The sequence below is a fragment of the Haemorhous mexicanus genome, chromosome 10 (assembly GCF_027477595.1).
Source record: "Haemorhous mexicanus isolate bHaeMex1 chromosome 10, bHaeMex1.pri, whole genome shotgun sequence".
Lineage (NCBI taxonomy): Eukaryota > Metazoa > Chordata > Aves > Passeriformes > Fringillidae > Haemorhous > Haemorhous mexicanus.
In genome coordinates, this window is record NC_082350.1 from 17253823 (window position 1) to 17271627 (window position 17805).

Consider the following 17805-nt stretch of genomic DNA (forward strand, 5'->3'; position numbering starts at 1 on the left):
CTCTCTGCTCCAAGGCAGTTTGTGAGTCTGTGGGCTGTGCTCACCACAGCATCATGCACGAGACAAGTCCTTCTCCTGGGGCAGCTGCTGCTGGTGTCCACACACAGAGCTTCACCCCACACTGCCAGGAGGGCAGTTTCCAGGTGACCTTTCACAGGTTAAGCACCTCATGCCTCTTTCTAGGCTTATAAAACTAATTTATTTTGGTGGTTTCATTTGCAGTTTCATTTCAGGAGCTGAAGAGGGACTTCACTGCTACCGAAACCTGGCGAGTGTCCAGAGGGGAGGGTGGCTCTGATGCACATCTCAGCCCTTCAGCTACCACATTCCTCCCACCAAGATTTTGAGATTTCCCCTCTCTGGCCCTACTTGTAGAAGAGGACAAACAAACCCTCCAAGGAGAAATGCCTGGGCAAGAGCAGAGGTTTGTCAGGCAGTCAGTAGCAAACTCCTGGTGGAGATCCCCCTTGAGCCTGTTCAGCTGCCTCTTGCAGTGCAGCACAGGCAGGGTTGCAGGGTTTTCCCAATAACCCTGTTCCCAAGCCCAGGGCTGAGCTTGGTGCGGGTCCAAATGCTCTACAGGTGTAAGTCAGCACAGCTTCAGCTACACTGATGACCCTGCCATGCTGCCCATGGAGTGAGGGCGAGTGAGACCCCTTTGTCCCCTTTATCTCATCTGCACTGAGAACTCTGGTAAAAGTGATCTCTCTGGACAGAGAGAGGAATCTGTTTTGTCAGGTATTTTGGGCATTCTGGCAAACTGAGCAGAAAATGACAGGTGAAAAACACAGCAAGAGGCAGGAAGGAAAGAGGCAGAAGACTCATGCAGTCTCATGCCCGGAGGTTGCTGCTGTGTCCGTGCACATCCCCACTGTGTCACCCAGGGTCACAAGAGTTCACCTTGCTCCCTGTGTCTCCTGAGGCATGCACGCCTTGCTGGAGAGGCCCTGGCAGCTGAAAAGTCCTGGTGTTAGGCTGTGGCAGGTTGGTAAGGCTCCTTTTGGGGTACACCTGAGCACCACCCTCCCCTACAACTACATGCATGGACTTTCCCAGCCTCCAGCACCTCAGCCCTGGCCATTAGACACAAGACTCTGAGGAGGGCCAGCACGTCCCCTGCACAAGCAGGGCCCAGCGCAGTGCAGGGGTTGGTGCTGCCCTGCAGACAGTGTGGCTCCATCCCACTCTCTGCACAGCCCTGGCCCTGAGAAAGTGCAAGTGGCTTTTCCAGCAGCTCCTCTGATGGAGGATTCTGCAACGTTTTCAGGTGAGGGGCGGTTTGGATGGTGGTGCCCACCCCCTGCTAGTTTGGGAGCTGGGCAACAGAGAAGCCTCTTCTCTGGCCCCATCCCCACACAGACAGAGCCCCGCTGTTGGTTGCAGGAAGTTTGGTGAAGGCAGAAAGGAGGAAAAGATTCCTGACAGGTTTCATCTGTCCAAGCCTAGAACGGTCACATTAGAAGCTTGTAAACCTTTTTCTTCTCAAATACATCTATTTATTTTTTTTAGCTGCTGGCCGTTGCTCAAAGCGACCCGGTCTGTGTGTCCATCCCATTCGGTCGAGCTCCTGCCTGTGCCTCATCCTGGCCCCGATCACTCCGGGCAGCTCCTTGGCTCCCCGGCCGTGAAAGCCGCTCTCTCAGGGAGGGCGTGGATGTCTCCCCTTGGCCGGGAGCCGGTGCCGGCAGCGGGCGCTGGGGGGGCTCGGCCCGGCGGCGCTGGAAGACTGGGACAGTGTTCGGGGCCGAGGGCTCTGAAAGGGCTCAGTGTGTGCCGAGCGTGAGTCAGCCGGGCCGGAGGGCAGCTGGGAGCCGGCGAGGAGAGCAGCGAGAGCTGCCGCAGGAGGGGCCGGCTGCCCAGGGAAAGGCGGCGAAATGGATCTCATTAGCGTGGAGTGGAGGCAAAGGGCCCGAGGAAGGAGGGAGGCTGAGAGGTGGTGTTTCCAGGGGTGTAGGGATTTGAGGGAGCCTTGCACCACACCTGGGTGTCTGTGTGCGGTCAGGGATGAGAACGGGAAGGGAGCAGGGAGGCTGGGTCTGTCTGCATCCATCACTGGACTTTCATGTGACTTTGGGTGTCAAACAAAGCCTGGGCAAGGGCTGGGAAAGCCCTGGAAAGATCCCTGGGGTTCTTGAGATATGGAGCTGTCTCATGTCACATTTTGGTGCCCCGAGCACTGGCTTGCAGGGCTGGGGCTCCATCCTGGCTGGTGTAAAACATCCCTGGAGCTGCTGGTTTTCTTTGGCTCAGTCTGGCTGTGCACTTCCCGCTCTGGCTGACACACACCCAGGCGGCTGCCGGGCTGTGCCAGCACCTTCCACATCCCCAGCATCAACTCCTGGGCCCCAGGGATGTCACCTACAGTGGCAGAGCCAGGAGGTGGCTTTTCACTTCCTGGAGCAGGCAACATTGCTCATAGCTCTGGGCAGTCCCAAAGGGAGAGTGGCTTCCTGGTGGTCCCAGTCAGGACCTCTGTGCCTGGCTGCATGTGAGATGAGAAGCAGGGAGGGATTTCTAATTTTGATTAGATGCAAACATTATGGGAAGATCTGGTTTTATCTCAAAAGCAAACAGCTCTGCACATGGTGGTGCTACCACCCAGAAAGGTCCCCCATCATATATCTGAGGATTAGGCATGTCTTCCAGAGGTATCATGTGCTCGTGTAAGACACCAGCAAGAGAAAAGTAGAGGCCCCTTGGGGTTCAGTTTGCCCCTGTCCTGGAGCCCACATCTGCTGGGGAGAGCAGTAGGGGACCACTGGTGTAGAGAGTGTGCAGAAGGCCCTTGCAGTGGTGGTTGATCAGGAGATGCATCTTAAAGGGATATGCTTTTTATAGGGATTTATCTGACTGGACTATGAGGGACTTGAACTTAGATGAAAAGTCAGACTTAGATATTTCCCATTTGTACAAATAGCCATGGCCCAAAAGCAGAATTAGCAAATGGCAGCTGATGGCTCTGGACAGCCTGGCCACATCCCTGTGCCTCCAGACCTGCAGAAAACCACCCCACAGGCTGGGAATAATGCTATCAACTTGCTGGCTGACATTTCAGGGCTAGTTCACGCACCACACCTCTGGTTTGTTGATCTGTGGAGCCCCGTGGCTGAACTCTGCAGCCACATGCTAGGTGTTGGCACCCTGAGCTGCTTGTGCCAGGGAGTGTCCCTGCCACCTCACCCCAAGGACTGATCGGCTTTCCATCCTGCTCCTTCCATGATGCCCAGTTCTCCATCATTCCCAACCTCTCTCTAGTGCTGGCCAAAGCTTTGGCCCTGCAGGAATGACCTCTTAGGGTGGTGCATTTCTGTCCTGTTGTCACCAGTGACAGCAGGAGGATGAAGGGAAAGTAAACCACGATGGGGAGCACAGTGTGATGATACAAATGGGCTGGAAGGACCCAGGAGAGCCATCAGTTTGTCCTCCACCCTGTGCAGGAACTGTTTTCCCATGGTGAGGCAGGGATCAACCCAGCAGCGGTGTCTGGAGCCTCCCTGCACCAAGACACTGGGAATGCCAGAGCCACGTGAGAACCGTCAGCCCAAGGGATGGCACGGGGCTGTGGCTGCGCCTGCTGTGAATCAGGGAAGGAGCTGGATCCATGCATTAACTCACTGGCCATCTCAGCTCACAGCATAGAATGACTTCACCGTCGGGTGAACATCCCACCATGGAAACCAAACCTCAGGAATGCGTCTGGGTGTGCCGACTCTCTTCTCCTCTCCAGAGGGCTCTCTTATGTCTCAGCTACTCCCAGGCTAGCAAATTGCTGTTGTCACCTCTCCCACCAGCTCCCTGAGCTGGGCTAGGGAGCAGTGCCCATGCAAGGGTCATCCCCTGTGCCCAGTGGGTGCCTGCCTGGGGGTGGCACTGTGGGTGCCGCCCTCCCTTCATGAGCATGCAGGGAGCTTTGCCATGGCTTCAGTCCAGTAGCCCCAGCCAAAGAGGGGAAGTCTGCACTCCACATGCCCTTCTTCTCCCTGTCTCCGTCTCTTGCTGGAGACAGATCCACCAGTGGCTGTAGCTGAGCCCAGGTTTTGGCGCCGAGCAGCAGCAGAGTGATGATTAATGCTGAGCAGAGCCACAGAGCCAGGGACGTCTGAGTTGTCTCTGCCTCTCTCCTGAACCAATTTGGCCAAAAAAGGCTAATGTGAGCATTTCTGCATCTGCCAGCCTAGGAGGGGGCTCGGCCAGAGCTCAGGGTCTCAGCAGGCATGGATGGGGCTGTATGTTTTTCCACTTGGGCTGGAGAGGGGCTGTGGGCAGGCAGCCGCCGGGCTCAGGTGACTCCTGAGCCGTCCTTTCCATCTGACTCATGAGAGACGTCGCGAGTGCTCTCCTGCCCAACGGAAAACACGTCTCCTGTCTCCTTGCAGCTCATGGCTTCTGGGCCCATGCCAGTGCTCAGGCAGCACAGCTTCCCAGGGCTGTGCTGGCACCTGGAGCCCAGCTCTTCCCAGGCTGGAGCTGGGAGAGCGGCTCCATCGGATGATGCCCAACCAGGGCAGAAAAGTCAGGGTGGCAAGGGCTGGGTAGGACAGGCCCATGGTCTCTGCGATGGGCAGGAGCATCTCTACAGGCAGGGCTCCTGATTTCACTGCTGGCATGACACTGCTTTCCTAACACTGCTGATTTCATCTTCTCCAACTCTTTGGAGGTTCCAGGATGGAAATGACCATCTTTCAGCACCAGGACAGGTCTTTCCCTTCCCAAGGCCAAGCACCCCATCCTCCTCCTTCCTTTCTGGGTTTGGGCAGCATGAGAGTGTCTCCCACCTCAAACCCCACATTCATGTCCCCTAAGGTTTCTTCATTTTATGTCCTCGTGGGCTTGTTTGTTTCAGTGCCTGGATGCCATCCTACCACAGGTCCTCAGGAAAAACCCAGACCCTGAGGCTTTCTGCACAAGGGAAGCTGAGGTACACTGGGGTCAGCACTTCTTGCTGGGGCACACTGAGCTGGGAGAGACAAGTCACAGCCTGTGGCTCACTGTGCCCAGCCTCATGCTGTTTGCATCACGCCCCCGAGCCTGCCCCCTTTGTGCCTGCTGCCCAAGCTGCAGCACTGGGCTCCCCCTGCTCCTCTGGGAAGGGAAATGTTTTCCCTTTCCCCTCCCATTCTGCTCGCCAGCAGCCAGTGAGTCCGGTTTCCCCTGCACGCTGCCGCCAAGTGCCTCTGGAACCACTGGAAAATGCATAAAAGGCCTGGGCAAGGCTGCGGTGAGGGTTACTCGCAGTCACAGCTGGATCCAGCTGCTGCTTTAAAGCAACAGCACAGCCACACAGGGCTCCATGGGACACCCAGGTGTCCCAGGGGTTTAAATCCTGTGGGAAGAGAAGGCAGCATCCTCACTGGGCAGCAGCCCTGAGGCTGGAGGGGGCCTTTTCACTGGGGAAAATGAGGAAGGGGCAGCTCAAGGACAGAAACCCTTGGGTGGGTCTGGGCCTGGGATTTGCTCACCCAGGTTTGCAGAGGGCTTCCCTCTGCCCTGCTCCTGTGGCTCCTGGCACAGTGACCAGGAGACCACTTCCCTGCCAGCCCCAGCTGCATCCCACAGTTGGGTCTGCAAAGGACAACAGCAGCTTGGGGACCCCGGAGCAATGAGTGCCTTGACCCTGCAAAGCAACTTATATTCCTCCCCTATTTTTGGAAGAAATCATGCAAATCCCAGAGTGTTTGATTCCAGGCAGGACAGAGGGTGTGGCTTTTGGCTGTGGCTCAAGGTGTTTCGGTAGCCCCTAGTATTTCAGTGTGTGAGATGCTGAGGCCAGTGGAGTGGGATGGAGCAGCTGGCTGTGGGAAGGCAGAAAACCTTCTCCTGCATCCTGGGTGCCAGCATGGTCCTGCTCTGACAGAGGCAATGGGATGGAAACAGCCACGGGGCACTGGGGTTAATGAGTAAAATAACTCACCCCGCTCTGTTAGCATGGGCAAGCAGAGGGAGCTTTCTGTGGGGGTGGATGTCTTTCCCAGTGTCCCACGTCAGACTGGTCAGTCCATGACGTCTGCACCACCTTCAAGACGCAGCAATAAATCAGGTTAATAATTAATCCCAACTGCCTGGGGAACCTTCCCTGGGACTGAGGCAGAGCTCCCACCATTCCACGTGAGAGCTGCAATGACGGGCGAGTCTCACAGGGCTGCTCTTTACCACAGCATCATGAAAGGTGCTCATAAAGCAAACATGGAAGGAGAAAGGAACATTCCCTGTCCTATCACATCCAGGATGTTTGCTCCTGAGTGTGTGCAAATTCTTGATGTGGTGCGAGTCTGGCTCAGCCAAACAAATTGTAGCCTTGACCTCCCTCCCTGCTCCAGGGTACACCACAGGTGAGTGGTTTAAAAAAGAAAAACCTAAAAGTGTGACCACCCTGTGTAGCTGCTCTTGGGTCAGGCTGAGCCCTTGGTCCTGCTCCAGTCACTCAGAGGTTTGGGGAGGAGAGGGCGGGTTTGTGTGTCTCCACAGGGCAATGGGACCTCGGCTTGTGTGGGAAACCCAGCCCAGGGACCACAGTGTTGGCACAAGTGGTCAGGAGGTGTGAGAATTCCTGGAAGAAGAAGTGAGAGTTTTTTCTGTGTATGTATAATTTGCTGGAATGAAAATAAATCAGAAAACGACACTCACACACACCAAAAAAAAAAAAAAAAAAAAAAAACCATATCAAAGAAACCAGTGCAGCTTTCCCCAGTGAAACAAATTCCAAACCATCAGTGGGAAAACATTGGCTAGGTCAATCTGCCACTAGCCAGTCTTCTGGGATTACATAAACTTAATAAAAAAAGCTCACTTATTTCTTTGTACAATTTTTTTAAATAAAACACTTTAGTTCAGGTCCACTTTGAAATTAAAAGAGGATTCTTGAAACAAAAAAAGCATTGTGGTTAGCTTTGAGAACATCTAAATGAGCCACTTGGGTATAACCCCAGTCCTCGTCCTTTCCCTTCACCCAGACAATGTCCTGGAGCCCTGTTTGATGCCAGCTCCAAAGCCTTGTTGTCCCCACAGGTTGCCCCTCCCCATCTCTGGCAGTGCCACCAGTTGGGATAATGCTTGGGAGGGGGGTGAGTATGTGGCACTGGGACCGGCTCTCTCCAAATAGGTCATAGGAGCCATCAGATGTGGAGATGGCTGCTGCCAGCAGGAGCTGGTGTCACCCTGGCTGTCATTCAGGAAGATTGCCTTCCCCTCTACATGCCCATCCAATGCAAAGACAGCGTGTCCAAATGCTATTCCTCACAGGTGCCCTGCCAGCTCTCCCAGGGCTGCAGTGGCCTGGCACACCTCAAATATCACTGGTGTTGTGCAAGGAAGAGGAACTCGGCTTTTCCATGCTCGAGCAGCACCTGCCACCCAAGAGCACTTATCCAGAAATCTGCAGCTCTGCCCACAGTGCCAAAAAGGCACCTGGTACCTCCAAATTTCAGTCTAATGGCTCAGACCTAAGAAATACATGGTGCTGCAGAGAAGGAGGGGCAAGGCTACAGATTCAGCTGCTTTGCTGAAGGCGGGGCTGGGCAGGAATGGCAGGGATATGCTGCTGGCTGTCTGCTGGGGTGAATAAAAATATTCAGGTTTCTCTTTTTCGTATTTCATACTCAGCAGAGTGGTTGTACCTGCTCATGTGAAACCTGTTCTTGCTGGGTGTTGGAAAGAGGCAAAGGGAATGTTTTTGAAGTAAGACTTTTTAAAAGAAATAGGCTTTTAGCTGGATTTTGTTCTTCCTGCTGCTTTTCTGCTTTCCCAGGATGAATCTGAAAAGCTGAACACTTGGTTTTGTGCTAAACCTTTCTGTGTAATGATGAAAAAAAAATCATAACCAATACTGCTTCATTTTCAGGTTCATCCTTGAAACAGGAGCTGGTGGTGCCAGGGATGGCCAGGACTGTGTTTATCCCAGGCATCAGAAGCCCCAGACCTGATAGGATTTGAGCCTTTAATGATTATCAGTGGTAAAGCTTTCTGCAGCCCTCACACCCCAGGCCTGCAGTGCTCTCATGCAGTGGGATGTGCATCTTTTTCCCACACAGGGGAAGGTAGGGGCTTATTTGAACCAAAACCCTGCACAGCAGCATGGAATCATCCAGGAAGTCCTGTGCTTGCAGCCCTACAGCTTTCCTGCACAGAAGCAGCTGTGAGAGGCAGGACACTGGGAGCAGGGCTGGCACAGCTCCCTGCCCCAGGCTGCCAGGAGCCTCCTCACCCTGCAGCAGTGCCCCTTCCACGCCAGAGGGAACAGCACAGCCCGCAGGCTGCAGCACGGCCAGCCCTGCGCCTGCCGGGAGACTGCCACACACCCACAGCTGCTGGGTGCCCTGGGATGGCAGCAGTCACCCCGGGCTGTGATTTGGGATTTACTGCAGCTCCCCACCAGTGAATGCTGCCATCCCTGTCCCCATCATGGTCCCATGGCAAATTGCAGGGATGAAATGGTCGTTGCTCTCTCCAGGCTTTCCTGTTCACATCCCTTCGTGCCTGTTTGCGCAAGGGCCATTCTCCAGTGGGGTCCTCCTCCACTGTGAGCCCCTCTTTGCAGAGTGGAGTGAATTCCCAGCCATGGGCTGGCATGCACCTAACCATCCCTTGTGCTGCAGGGATGAGGTGGGTCCTTCTCACAGCTTGTTCTGGTCAAGCTGATGCTCAGTGAATCATGGCCATGATTTTCTTGGGGCCATGAGTGCAGCAAATACAAACTTTCCTATGGGCACTGGGAACAGGCTAAAAAGGAATCAGAAAAGGTATGTATGGACTTTTGGTGATGATAAGGACATGGGATGCTGTAGAGCTAGTGCAGCCTGTTTGGGCAATTTTCCTGGGGAGCTTTCACAGGCCCCAGGACACAGAGCTGCAGGGCACCTGGGAAAGTGATAAGCTGAGATAAGGAGAGAGAAACAGATCTGGAGAAAGCAGTGCAATCTTCCTCCCCAAACTGAGCTGGACATGGATTTTTATTGGTGCTGTTTGAGTAGCAGAGGTTGTGTGGGTCCCTTTACATGTCCAGTCTTTGAAAGAAGAGCCTTTCCCATGAGAAGCTCAGTGTGTCCAGGGGGTTGTGAGAGCTGCAGGAGACCCTGACCCTCATCATGAAAAATGCAGAAGAACTGTTCAGAAAGGGACTGGGATATCTCTGCTGGACAGGAAAGGAAATATTGCAAATTTCCTGCAGGCTTCCCAGCTTGGCTTCATGGCAGATATGAGCAGCTGGTGGGATTGGGAGGGTGACAAAAAAGGGAGATATCAGAAATTAGAAGGACTGGTTTTTGTAGCTGAAAAACACCTGTAACTGAAATGTTACATTTAAAAGGAAGGTCTTTAATCTGCTTTTTAATGGGCTTTGGGATGTCCCATACTGATTTGGCTCTAGCAGGAATGCTGGTGAAACTGTATCTGAACAAGGGCTGAAGGAACAGTTTGAAAGGACCCCTCACCTGGCTGTGATGCTATTGGAAATTTGACCCATGAGAGGTCCCAGCACGCTGAGCAGGCACCTTCCTGGGGCAGCAACTCCCCGTCAACTCCCTACAGCCCCAGGTGTGCCGTGGGTCCCAGGAAATGTGTGAGTCCTGGGCAGAGCATGGATGCCTGGATGAGACTGGAGTCCTGGGCAGAGTATTGGTCCTTGACAAGGTGTGGACCCTGAGTGAGATGCGGGTCGTGGGGGAAGGGTGGGTCCCAGGGGAGGTGGGTATCCCAGGAGGCACATTAAAGACTCTGGGGCAGAGCTAATGCACCGCAGAGAGGGCACGGTACACGAGAAGCCGGACTAGGACGCCCCCGAGTTCCCAGATCCTGATGAGAGTGCCATCAGCAGCTGGGAGGGTCCTCAGGGGGACGTGTGGGGTGTCACCCTTAAACTCCTTGCCCTGGGAGCACTGGGGAGGTGTCTTTGCTGGGGCGGGCGGGGGGGACGGGACAGAGGGGCAGGGCAAGAGTTAACCTACCTGCTCTGTCATCCATCTCTAGGCTCCACCTCAGAGAGAGAGGGGAGGGAAAAGAGAAAAAGTAGGAAAAAAAAAAGAAAAAAGAAGAGGAGGAAGAGTGCAGAGAGTAGCGCCCGGACCGCGGGCAGCCCGGCCAGCAGCGGAGCGGCCGCCCCGTCCCACTCCCAGCATGTTCCAGTGGTGAGTGATCTCCGGGGAACGCGGAGCCGGAGCCCCGCTCCTGCCCCACTCCCGCACCGAATCCCGGTATCCCTGGCTCCGCCGTCCCGTGTCCTCCGCTCCCGCTGCCCGGCACTGCCGTCCCGACGCTGCGTCCCGCCCGGAGCCGGGGGACTGCGAGGAGCCCTCCCCACCGGGTCCCTCTCGAGAGTCGCTCCGGGGGTGGCTGGTCGGGGAAGGACAGCTCTGGTGGGGTCGGTGGGCATGCGGAAGCGACTAAGGACGGAGTGTGTCATTAGAGTCCCCTGTCCGTCTGTCCCCATCCCAGGAGCGACACTCCCGCCGCCGCGGCTCTGCGGAGCTCCCAGGCGGGGTCTTGCTGGCCGCGGTACCCCGGAGAAGGCTCTCTGGGGGTTCGCTCCCGATACGAATTTCTCTCCATCCCGGGGCACCGGAGCTCCGGCCCGGAGGGAGGCGGATGGGAACAACGGGCAGAGGCGGCCGGTTGGTGCCCCCCAATCCCTGGGGTTGCCTTTCCCAGCTTTTCCCTGGGTTCGTGTGAAGGGGCCGTGGGCAGCAGGGCTCCAACCCTGCCCGGTGGGGTCCCATCCCACCGCAGCGCCAGCCTGGGGGTAGATGCCCTCGCCCGGGGCAATACTCGGGGTTTCGGCTCTTGCCCCTTCCCCAGAAGCGCGGTTTTACGGCCTTGTATTTAAACCAGACGGCTTTTATGAGGAGGGGACGCGTCTCCGGGCATGGCGAGCTGCGGCCCCGCTTGGTGCTTGCACCCAGCTATTGCACAGGCTACTTCTGGGGACATTTGGGTTCTTTCTGCCTAGCATCTGCCCCTTTATAAGATCCCCTCTCCAAATCCTTGGCGCTTTCAACAGACAGGACTCTATGCTGGCGGTGACTGGGTCTAACTGAGGGGACAGCAAAAGCCCCTATCACATAAATATATAGCGCTGGCGGATCAAAGAGGTTTTCACGTGAATCCAAAGTGAATGGGATAGGGATAGAGAGCCCCTGTCTCCCGGGGCCTCATCTGCCCTCGAGCATCAACACCTGAAAGGGATACTGCCCACCTCTAATTTGGAGTTTATATTTAACTGCCTGGTGGCAAAGCCACCTCACGGGGAGGCTTTTGAAGTTTCCTTGGTGGATAAAAGGGAAGAGGAGGAGCATGTTAAGACCTTTTGAAAGCTCTCTTGATGGCACCAACACCAGCAGTTGGGGCAGACAGACCTGACTGGCACCGATGGCAGCCCACCCCAAATCCTTGGTTTGATATGGGAATTGCCTGCGGTTGTGGCTCAGGGTCCTCCCAGTCTCCACCACTTACCTGGCAGTGCAGGGACAGGGTTTCTGCAGGGCAGAAGTGGCTGTGGGTCTCCTGGTTCCTGCTGGACCCGTGGTTTGCAGTCAGACCAGTAGGAAAAATCCCAAATAGGTTCTTGTAACAAAGCAGGAATTGCACTGGTGAGAACTTCAGGGTCCACTGAAGGAAGGAGGAATAAGTTTCTGTGCTGTTGTGCAACATCTCACCTGCAAACATACCCAGGCCACTTGACGGTCCACCTCTTAATAAAAGCTGGAATTGTCCCATCAACCCTGAGTCAGAACCTTCTGTCCCAAGGAGAATATGGGGGTCAGTGCACCCATGCACTGTTAGGCAGAGTCTGCTAAGGCTGGGACCATCTGTGCCAGTTAGTGACAGCCCTACCTATGCAAATTGTTAAAATTTGTATCTGTAATTCTCTGCCCTTTGGCTTCTGGGGAACGTTTGGCCATCTTTCAGGCTGAGTATTTTATTGCTTGTTGTCCTCGGATGGCGGGGAATGTAAGAATGTGGTGGGACAGGACAGGATGGGATTGATGCAAATGAAACTACTATACAGGGTGACAGGGGTTATTTCTGCAGCAGAAGTTCTGCAGCATTTTTTTGCCGGGTATGGATGAGAGGTTTTAAACATTGTTTGGCTGTGCTTGGAGTAAAGTTGTATTGGAACAGAAGGGTTTGTAAGAATAAGCTCAAAGCTGTGCAGGCAGGGCTGGAGAGGGTTAAGGGAATGGTGAGATCTAATCAGAACTGCTCCCTCATCAGTCTCAGATGAGTGGCCACATACAAAACTGGATGAGGAATATCTATCCATTTATCCTTAATTACTTATTTCCACGCTCACTCCCACAGTCCACACTAGTGATCACAGTTTTCCCACGACAACGTTGAGCTCAAAAGTTCTTTGTGCTTCAGAGTGAAGCCAGAGACAGGAGCTCCTGAAAGCTCCTGGTTCCCATCTGGGATTGCTGCATTTCAGGGTGAGTGGAACCCCCCTAGCAGTGTTGTCTCCTGCCCTGGTGAGTCTGATGACCTATGGGGTGTCCCATAGGTGTTTTGGTGCAGCCTGAAGCCCATAACTCCAGCAGCTTCATGGTGGTTCTGATCACAATCCAGTCCCCAGGTCTAGGAGAGTTTCGCGGCTTTTTGGGGTTTTTTTGTCTATCTGGAAAATACTTGGGTTAAATGTTTCAGATTTCAGCCCCAAACTCCTTCTCTGGACTGTCCAGAAGTGAAGGTGCCTTCTGCCTGCTAGAGATGATTCTGGATTTTTCTTGCTCTGAGAGGAGCAGGGGGCTGAAGGCTGTCCCCCGTGGGTGCCACCCAGGCTGGGATGTGCTTCTGACATGAAGAGGACAGGCACAGGGGCATCCCAAGACCAGTGCCACATCTTTCGCTGTCAGCTCCACATCCCAGTGGCAGGAAAAGGGGGTTCAAGGACTGCCAAGCTCCTTGTGTCAGAGCAGACAGAGATGGGGCTGCCCTTGGGAAGCTTTTGGGAGTGGAGACAAGGAGCTCAGCTGCCATCCTCCCATGCCCACTGCTCATCTGCACAGGGAGACGGCCCAAGCTGGCCGGAACACGCAGGACTGAGGCAGGAGGAAGTTGGTACAGTGTGTAGCTCAGTGCTCAGGAGCTACATTGTGCAGCTAGGCAGAGAGGGCAGTTCCCCTCCTCTGTGGCAGTGGGATGAGAAGCCCACCTTTAACTGAATGGAAAAGCAGGCTGGGGAGGAATTGTGCATCAATAATCTCCAAGTGTAGCCTTCCCGCAGTCCCAAGGACCTCAGGAGGATCCTGCTCAAGCTCCCCATGAACTCCATCCAGGGTTTGTCTCTGAGCCAGCAGCTTCCCAGGGCTGTAGGTCTGTGGCACAGGAGAGCAGCAGGAGTGCCCCCAGAAATACTGGTTCACAAGGTGGTTGTAGATTTAGGGATGTCTTTTTCCCACTGAACCATGAAATTTTACTCAAATGGCTTTCTTTTTTTGTCCTGATGTGCCACTTGGAAATGAAACAGCAATGCTAGTTTCAAGACTATAAGAGTCTTCCCAGCTCTGGTTTCTCAGTGCTGTGTAACCTGTGATGCCAGTCTAGGCCATGGACAGTATGTCTGTCTTGGAGCTAAGGCTTCTGTGGAAAAGATAACTCCCTCCTGCTCTTGTCCTAAACTACAATTTTCAGAAGGCTAAAACAGCAGTTTCCTTTGGGACTTTCTCCTGAAACAGCTGCCTTGCTGAAACTGTCACCCTGACTTCTCTCTCTCTCAGCCCATTTTCATTTTTCCTGTGAACCTTTCTCTGATCTTAGTACTGAGGTTACCAGATGACACTGTGACCATCCCCACGTACCTTGTGCCTTTCCCTACAGTTAAGCACGACCCCAAAGCCACCCCACAAGCAGGATGCAGCTGGGAAGAGTATGCATTGAGGCGTCCTGAAGCTCTTCCCACAAGGTTTTTCCTCCTCAAAAGGTGATGGAACACAGATTATGAGCATCCCATGACCTCTCAAGGAAGTGCTTTTGCAGACAAGCCTCTTTAAGCCTGTATATTCTTCTCCTTAACCCCTTGTTTCTTCCCTGTAGGAAGAAGACCATCTACAAAACAGTTTGTCTCTCCTTCTTGCTCATCGTCACAGTGACGGTGCTGCAGCGTGGAATGGCCCCAAACCAGTTCATGCAGGGCCAGCAGCAGAAAGAACTGCCCCCTTCAGAGCCCTTGAAATCACAGAAGAGAGACAACGCCTTCTCCATCAGCAGCAGTTTCTGGAAGACCAAGAAGGAGAAAGCTCCTGTGAAGGAGGAGAGCGGGACAGCAAAGCAAACAAAATCCTGGGATGTTACCACTACCAACTGCTCAGCCAACCAGAACTTAAGCAAGGTGGATTGGTTCAAAGGGCTGGAGCCCAACTTCCAGCAGTTCCTGCTCTATCGGCACTGCCGCTACTTCCCCATGCTGATCAACCACCCAGAGAAGTGCAGCGGGGATGTCTACCTGCTCATTGTGGTCAAGTCCATCATCACACAGCACGACCGCCGCGAGGTCATCCGCAGGACCTGGGGCCAAGAGAAGGAGGTGGAGGGGAAGAGGATCAGGACGCTGTTCTTGCTGGGCACTGCCTCCAAGGAGGAGGAGAGAGCCAACCACCAGAAACTGCTAGATTATGAGAACCACATCTATGGGGACATCTTGCAGTGGGATTTCCTGGACAGCTTCTTCAACCTCACCCTCAAAGAGGTCCATTTCCTGAAGTGGGTTGATATCTACTGTGACAACATCCGCTTCATCTTCAAAGGCGACGACGATGTGTTTGTGAGTCCCAGCAATATCCTGGAGTTCCTGGAGGACAAGAAGGAGGGAGAGGACCTCTTTGTGGGGGATGTCCTCTACAGGGCCAGGCCAATCCGTAAGAAGGAGAACAAGTACTACATCCCCAGTGCCCTTTACAACAAAAACATCTACCCACCCTATGCAGGGGGTGGGGGCTTTATCATGGATGGAGCCCTGGCCAAGAGGCTACATAAGGCCTCAGAGACACTGGAGCTGTACCCCATCGATGACGTCTTCCTAGGGATGTGCTTGGAGGTCCTTAAAGTGTCACCTGTTGGGCATGAGGGCTTCAAGACTTTTGGTATTGTGAAAAACAAGAACAGCAAGATGAACAAGGAGCCATGTTTTTACCGGAGTATGTTGGTGGTTCATAAACTGCTTCCTCCAGAGCTGCTCCAAATGTGGGACTTGGTCCACAGTAACTTAACATGCTCAAGAAAACTCAATGTCCTTTAGCTCAGTCTCTCTGGAGAGCTGGGACTGCAGGAGCTGGGACAAGTGATCCCTGCTCTGGGGTGGGGTGAGCCTCCGCTGGTGGCACACAAATCCTTCAGGGGCACTGCCCTCCGGGGTGAGGAGGGCAGAGACACTGTGCTCATGGGCAGGGTTTGTTCCTGTACTGTATTGTGGTTCATGTATCTCCAGCTGGGTTGGGGGTTGCTGAAAAAGAGAAAAAAAACCAACAAAACATGACAAGTCTAGCACAAGTGGAGAGAGGGAAAGAGGTTTGTGCTCTGCTTTAGGTACCTCTTCCACAGCAGCATGATGAGTGGAGAAGTGGAGGGAGGCAGGGAGGGATGTGGCACAGACATTTTTTGGAGATGTTCAGGGTCTGGCTATCCAGGGAAGCTGCTCCAAGGGAGTTGAGCTCATAAGAAGTGCATTGACCACTCCTGACTCAAAAATCATGGGATTTTATTTGTTATCTCGAATTTCTCCTCTGTGTAAGGTCTTGGTAACATTGACCCTGTGTGCATTGTGTTCACCCCCACCAAAGTCCTCTGTGTCCCCATATGCAGCTGGGGAAAGGGGCTCTTCTCCGAGGCTGGCCCTCAACAGTCCTGAGTCCCCATTAGGGTTTCAGCCTGGCAGCTGGGGAACTGGAGTACTTGTCCCTGTCAGAGGCACCCAGGCAATGGTGGCTCCCAGCACCAGCCTGGGCTGTGCTTGGCTCCCCAGCCCCTCTGCAGCCTTACTGCATGTGTCCTTAAAGGAATGCACCCAGCTGAAATTCCTCAGGGATTTGTTCCTCCTGTCAGGAAAGAGACTAGGCCAGCTGCCCTTGCCTGTGGCCAAGGAAGAGGAGGAGAAAAGTGGTGCCCCCCCATGGAGTGCCCCAGGGATTTGTCACTTCTGGGATCCAACTTCCTGGGCATCCCAGGGGGTGCTGTGGGGAGACCCTCTCTGTGCTGCACAGCTGCCTTCATGGCTTTGCCTTGCAGGGGGACAACAGCCCCAAAGGCTCTGTGTGTGGCTGCTTCAGGTTCAGCCCTGGTTTGTCAGCAACTGTGATGCTCCAGGGTAGGTTGGAGACATTGGTCCTGCTCTGGCATGAGAAGCAGGGTCCAAGGGGACAAAGTGAAGAAAAGCTGGTGTTTCACACGTTTGCTCCTCTCAGGGTTGTTGCAGTATTTATTCTACAGGCTGAGATGCAGGAGCATGACAGGAATTGGTGTCACAAGACATGGCCTTTTTTCTTTGGGCTGAAAGGGCCACGAGCTCTAGAGGGGAGCCCTGGGCTGCTTTCTTTGCTGGAACCACCCAACAGAGAGACATGTGGCCACACAAGGGCCACAGACTCTCCAGCCCCTGACTGCAGGCATGAGCAAAGGCCACAGGAATGTGCAAAGCCACACATGCTCACACACGTGCTCCCAGGCACAGGCTCTACACACACAGATGTCCCTGTGTGTAGGGCTGGCATGCCCAGATGTCCCTGCAGGGGTGGACACACACAGCCACATCCATGGCCCTGACCACGCAGAACGAAACATGGGCACAGGTGCCCTTACTCTCTCTCCCTCTCTGGTGCCAGACATTGAAAGGAAAAAAATTTTACTACCTCAAAGGTCCCCCTGTGCAGTGCCTTTTTTTTTTTCCCCCCTTTCTCTTATTTTCTTAATGTGTTTTGGAAACAGGCCTGTTTCATTTACTCTAAGTACATTTCCCAGGTTAGAGAACGAATAAAAAAGAGCATAAACCAGTCAAAAAGGGCACCCACACTCCAAGCCACACCACTCTTAAAATGTCCCTGTTCAGATGAGATGCAGATTTGAAGAGAAAGAAGTGAAAGAGCCAGTGCTGCCCAAGGCTCAGCTGGTGGTGATACTGTGAAACTGGATGTACAATGCACCGGGTCTCTGGAGCAGCAGGGCAGAGTCCTGAGGGCATTTTTGGTACCCACTGGGCTTAGGCAGCACACAACTCTTTCCTTTTCCCTTCCCCTCCCTCCTTCCAACAGGAGTGAGTTCAGAAACACTTTCCAAATTGATACCTCCATAATTTATGTCAGGTACAGTACTTTAGGCTGTACATTTTTCCTGGATGCAGGGTCAGCTCTCGCTCTCTGTAGCAATGTGTACAGTGAGCCAGGGCTGTGTGCAGACATCTCTCAGTGTTGTTCTTCACCTGGTGGGACCTGTACAGAGAAACCTTGTAGAGTTTGGTGAATATTCTAGTTTCTAAATAAAGGTTAAAAGAAGAAGAAAAAAATCCTACAAGCCTTCACCTCATGTCATTACTAGTGAGTTTCTGCTGAGAACAAAAACCTGGCAATGTACTACAGTGACAAAGGTAACTCCTTGGAATGGGCATCTGGGGACTGAACTGCCCTGTTCCAGTTTGGCACAGCTTCCTTGTGGAGCCGGGCATAGTAACCAGGCTGGTGGGTATTTTCTCTCTTTCATGCACACTTCCTCTTTCATCTCAAATTAAACTTCAGATCCTCCTGGTGCCCTGCAGGGAGAAGCTTCTCATGCCAACCTCTGTGGCAAAAGCCACTTCGGCAGGGCAGGAAACTCACTGGTTTTCTTGAGCACTCT

At 53.7% G+C, this 17805-nt stretch overlaps 1 protein-coding gene across 1 annotated transcript; it reads left to right on the forward strand.

The window, feature by feature from the left end:
* Positions 1-9943: 9943 nt before the first annotated feature.
* B3GNT7 (UDP-GlcNAc:betaGal beta-1,3-N-acetylglucosaminyltransferase 7) lies at positions 9944-17476 on the forward strand. The gene is made up of 2 exons (XM_059855584.1): positions 9944-10118; positions 14020-17476. The coding sequence occupies exons 1-2, from the start codon at positions 10108-10110 to the stop codon at positions 15218-15220; spliced, it is 1212 nt and encodes a 403-aa protein (XP_059711567.1). The 5' UTR covers positions 9944-10107; the 3' UTR covers positions 15221-17476.
* Positions 17477-17805: the final 329 nt, after the last annotated feature.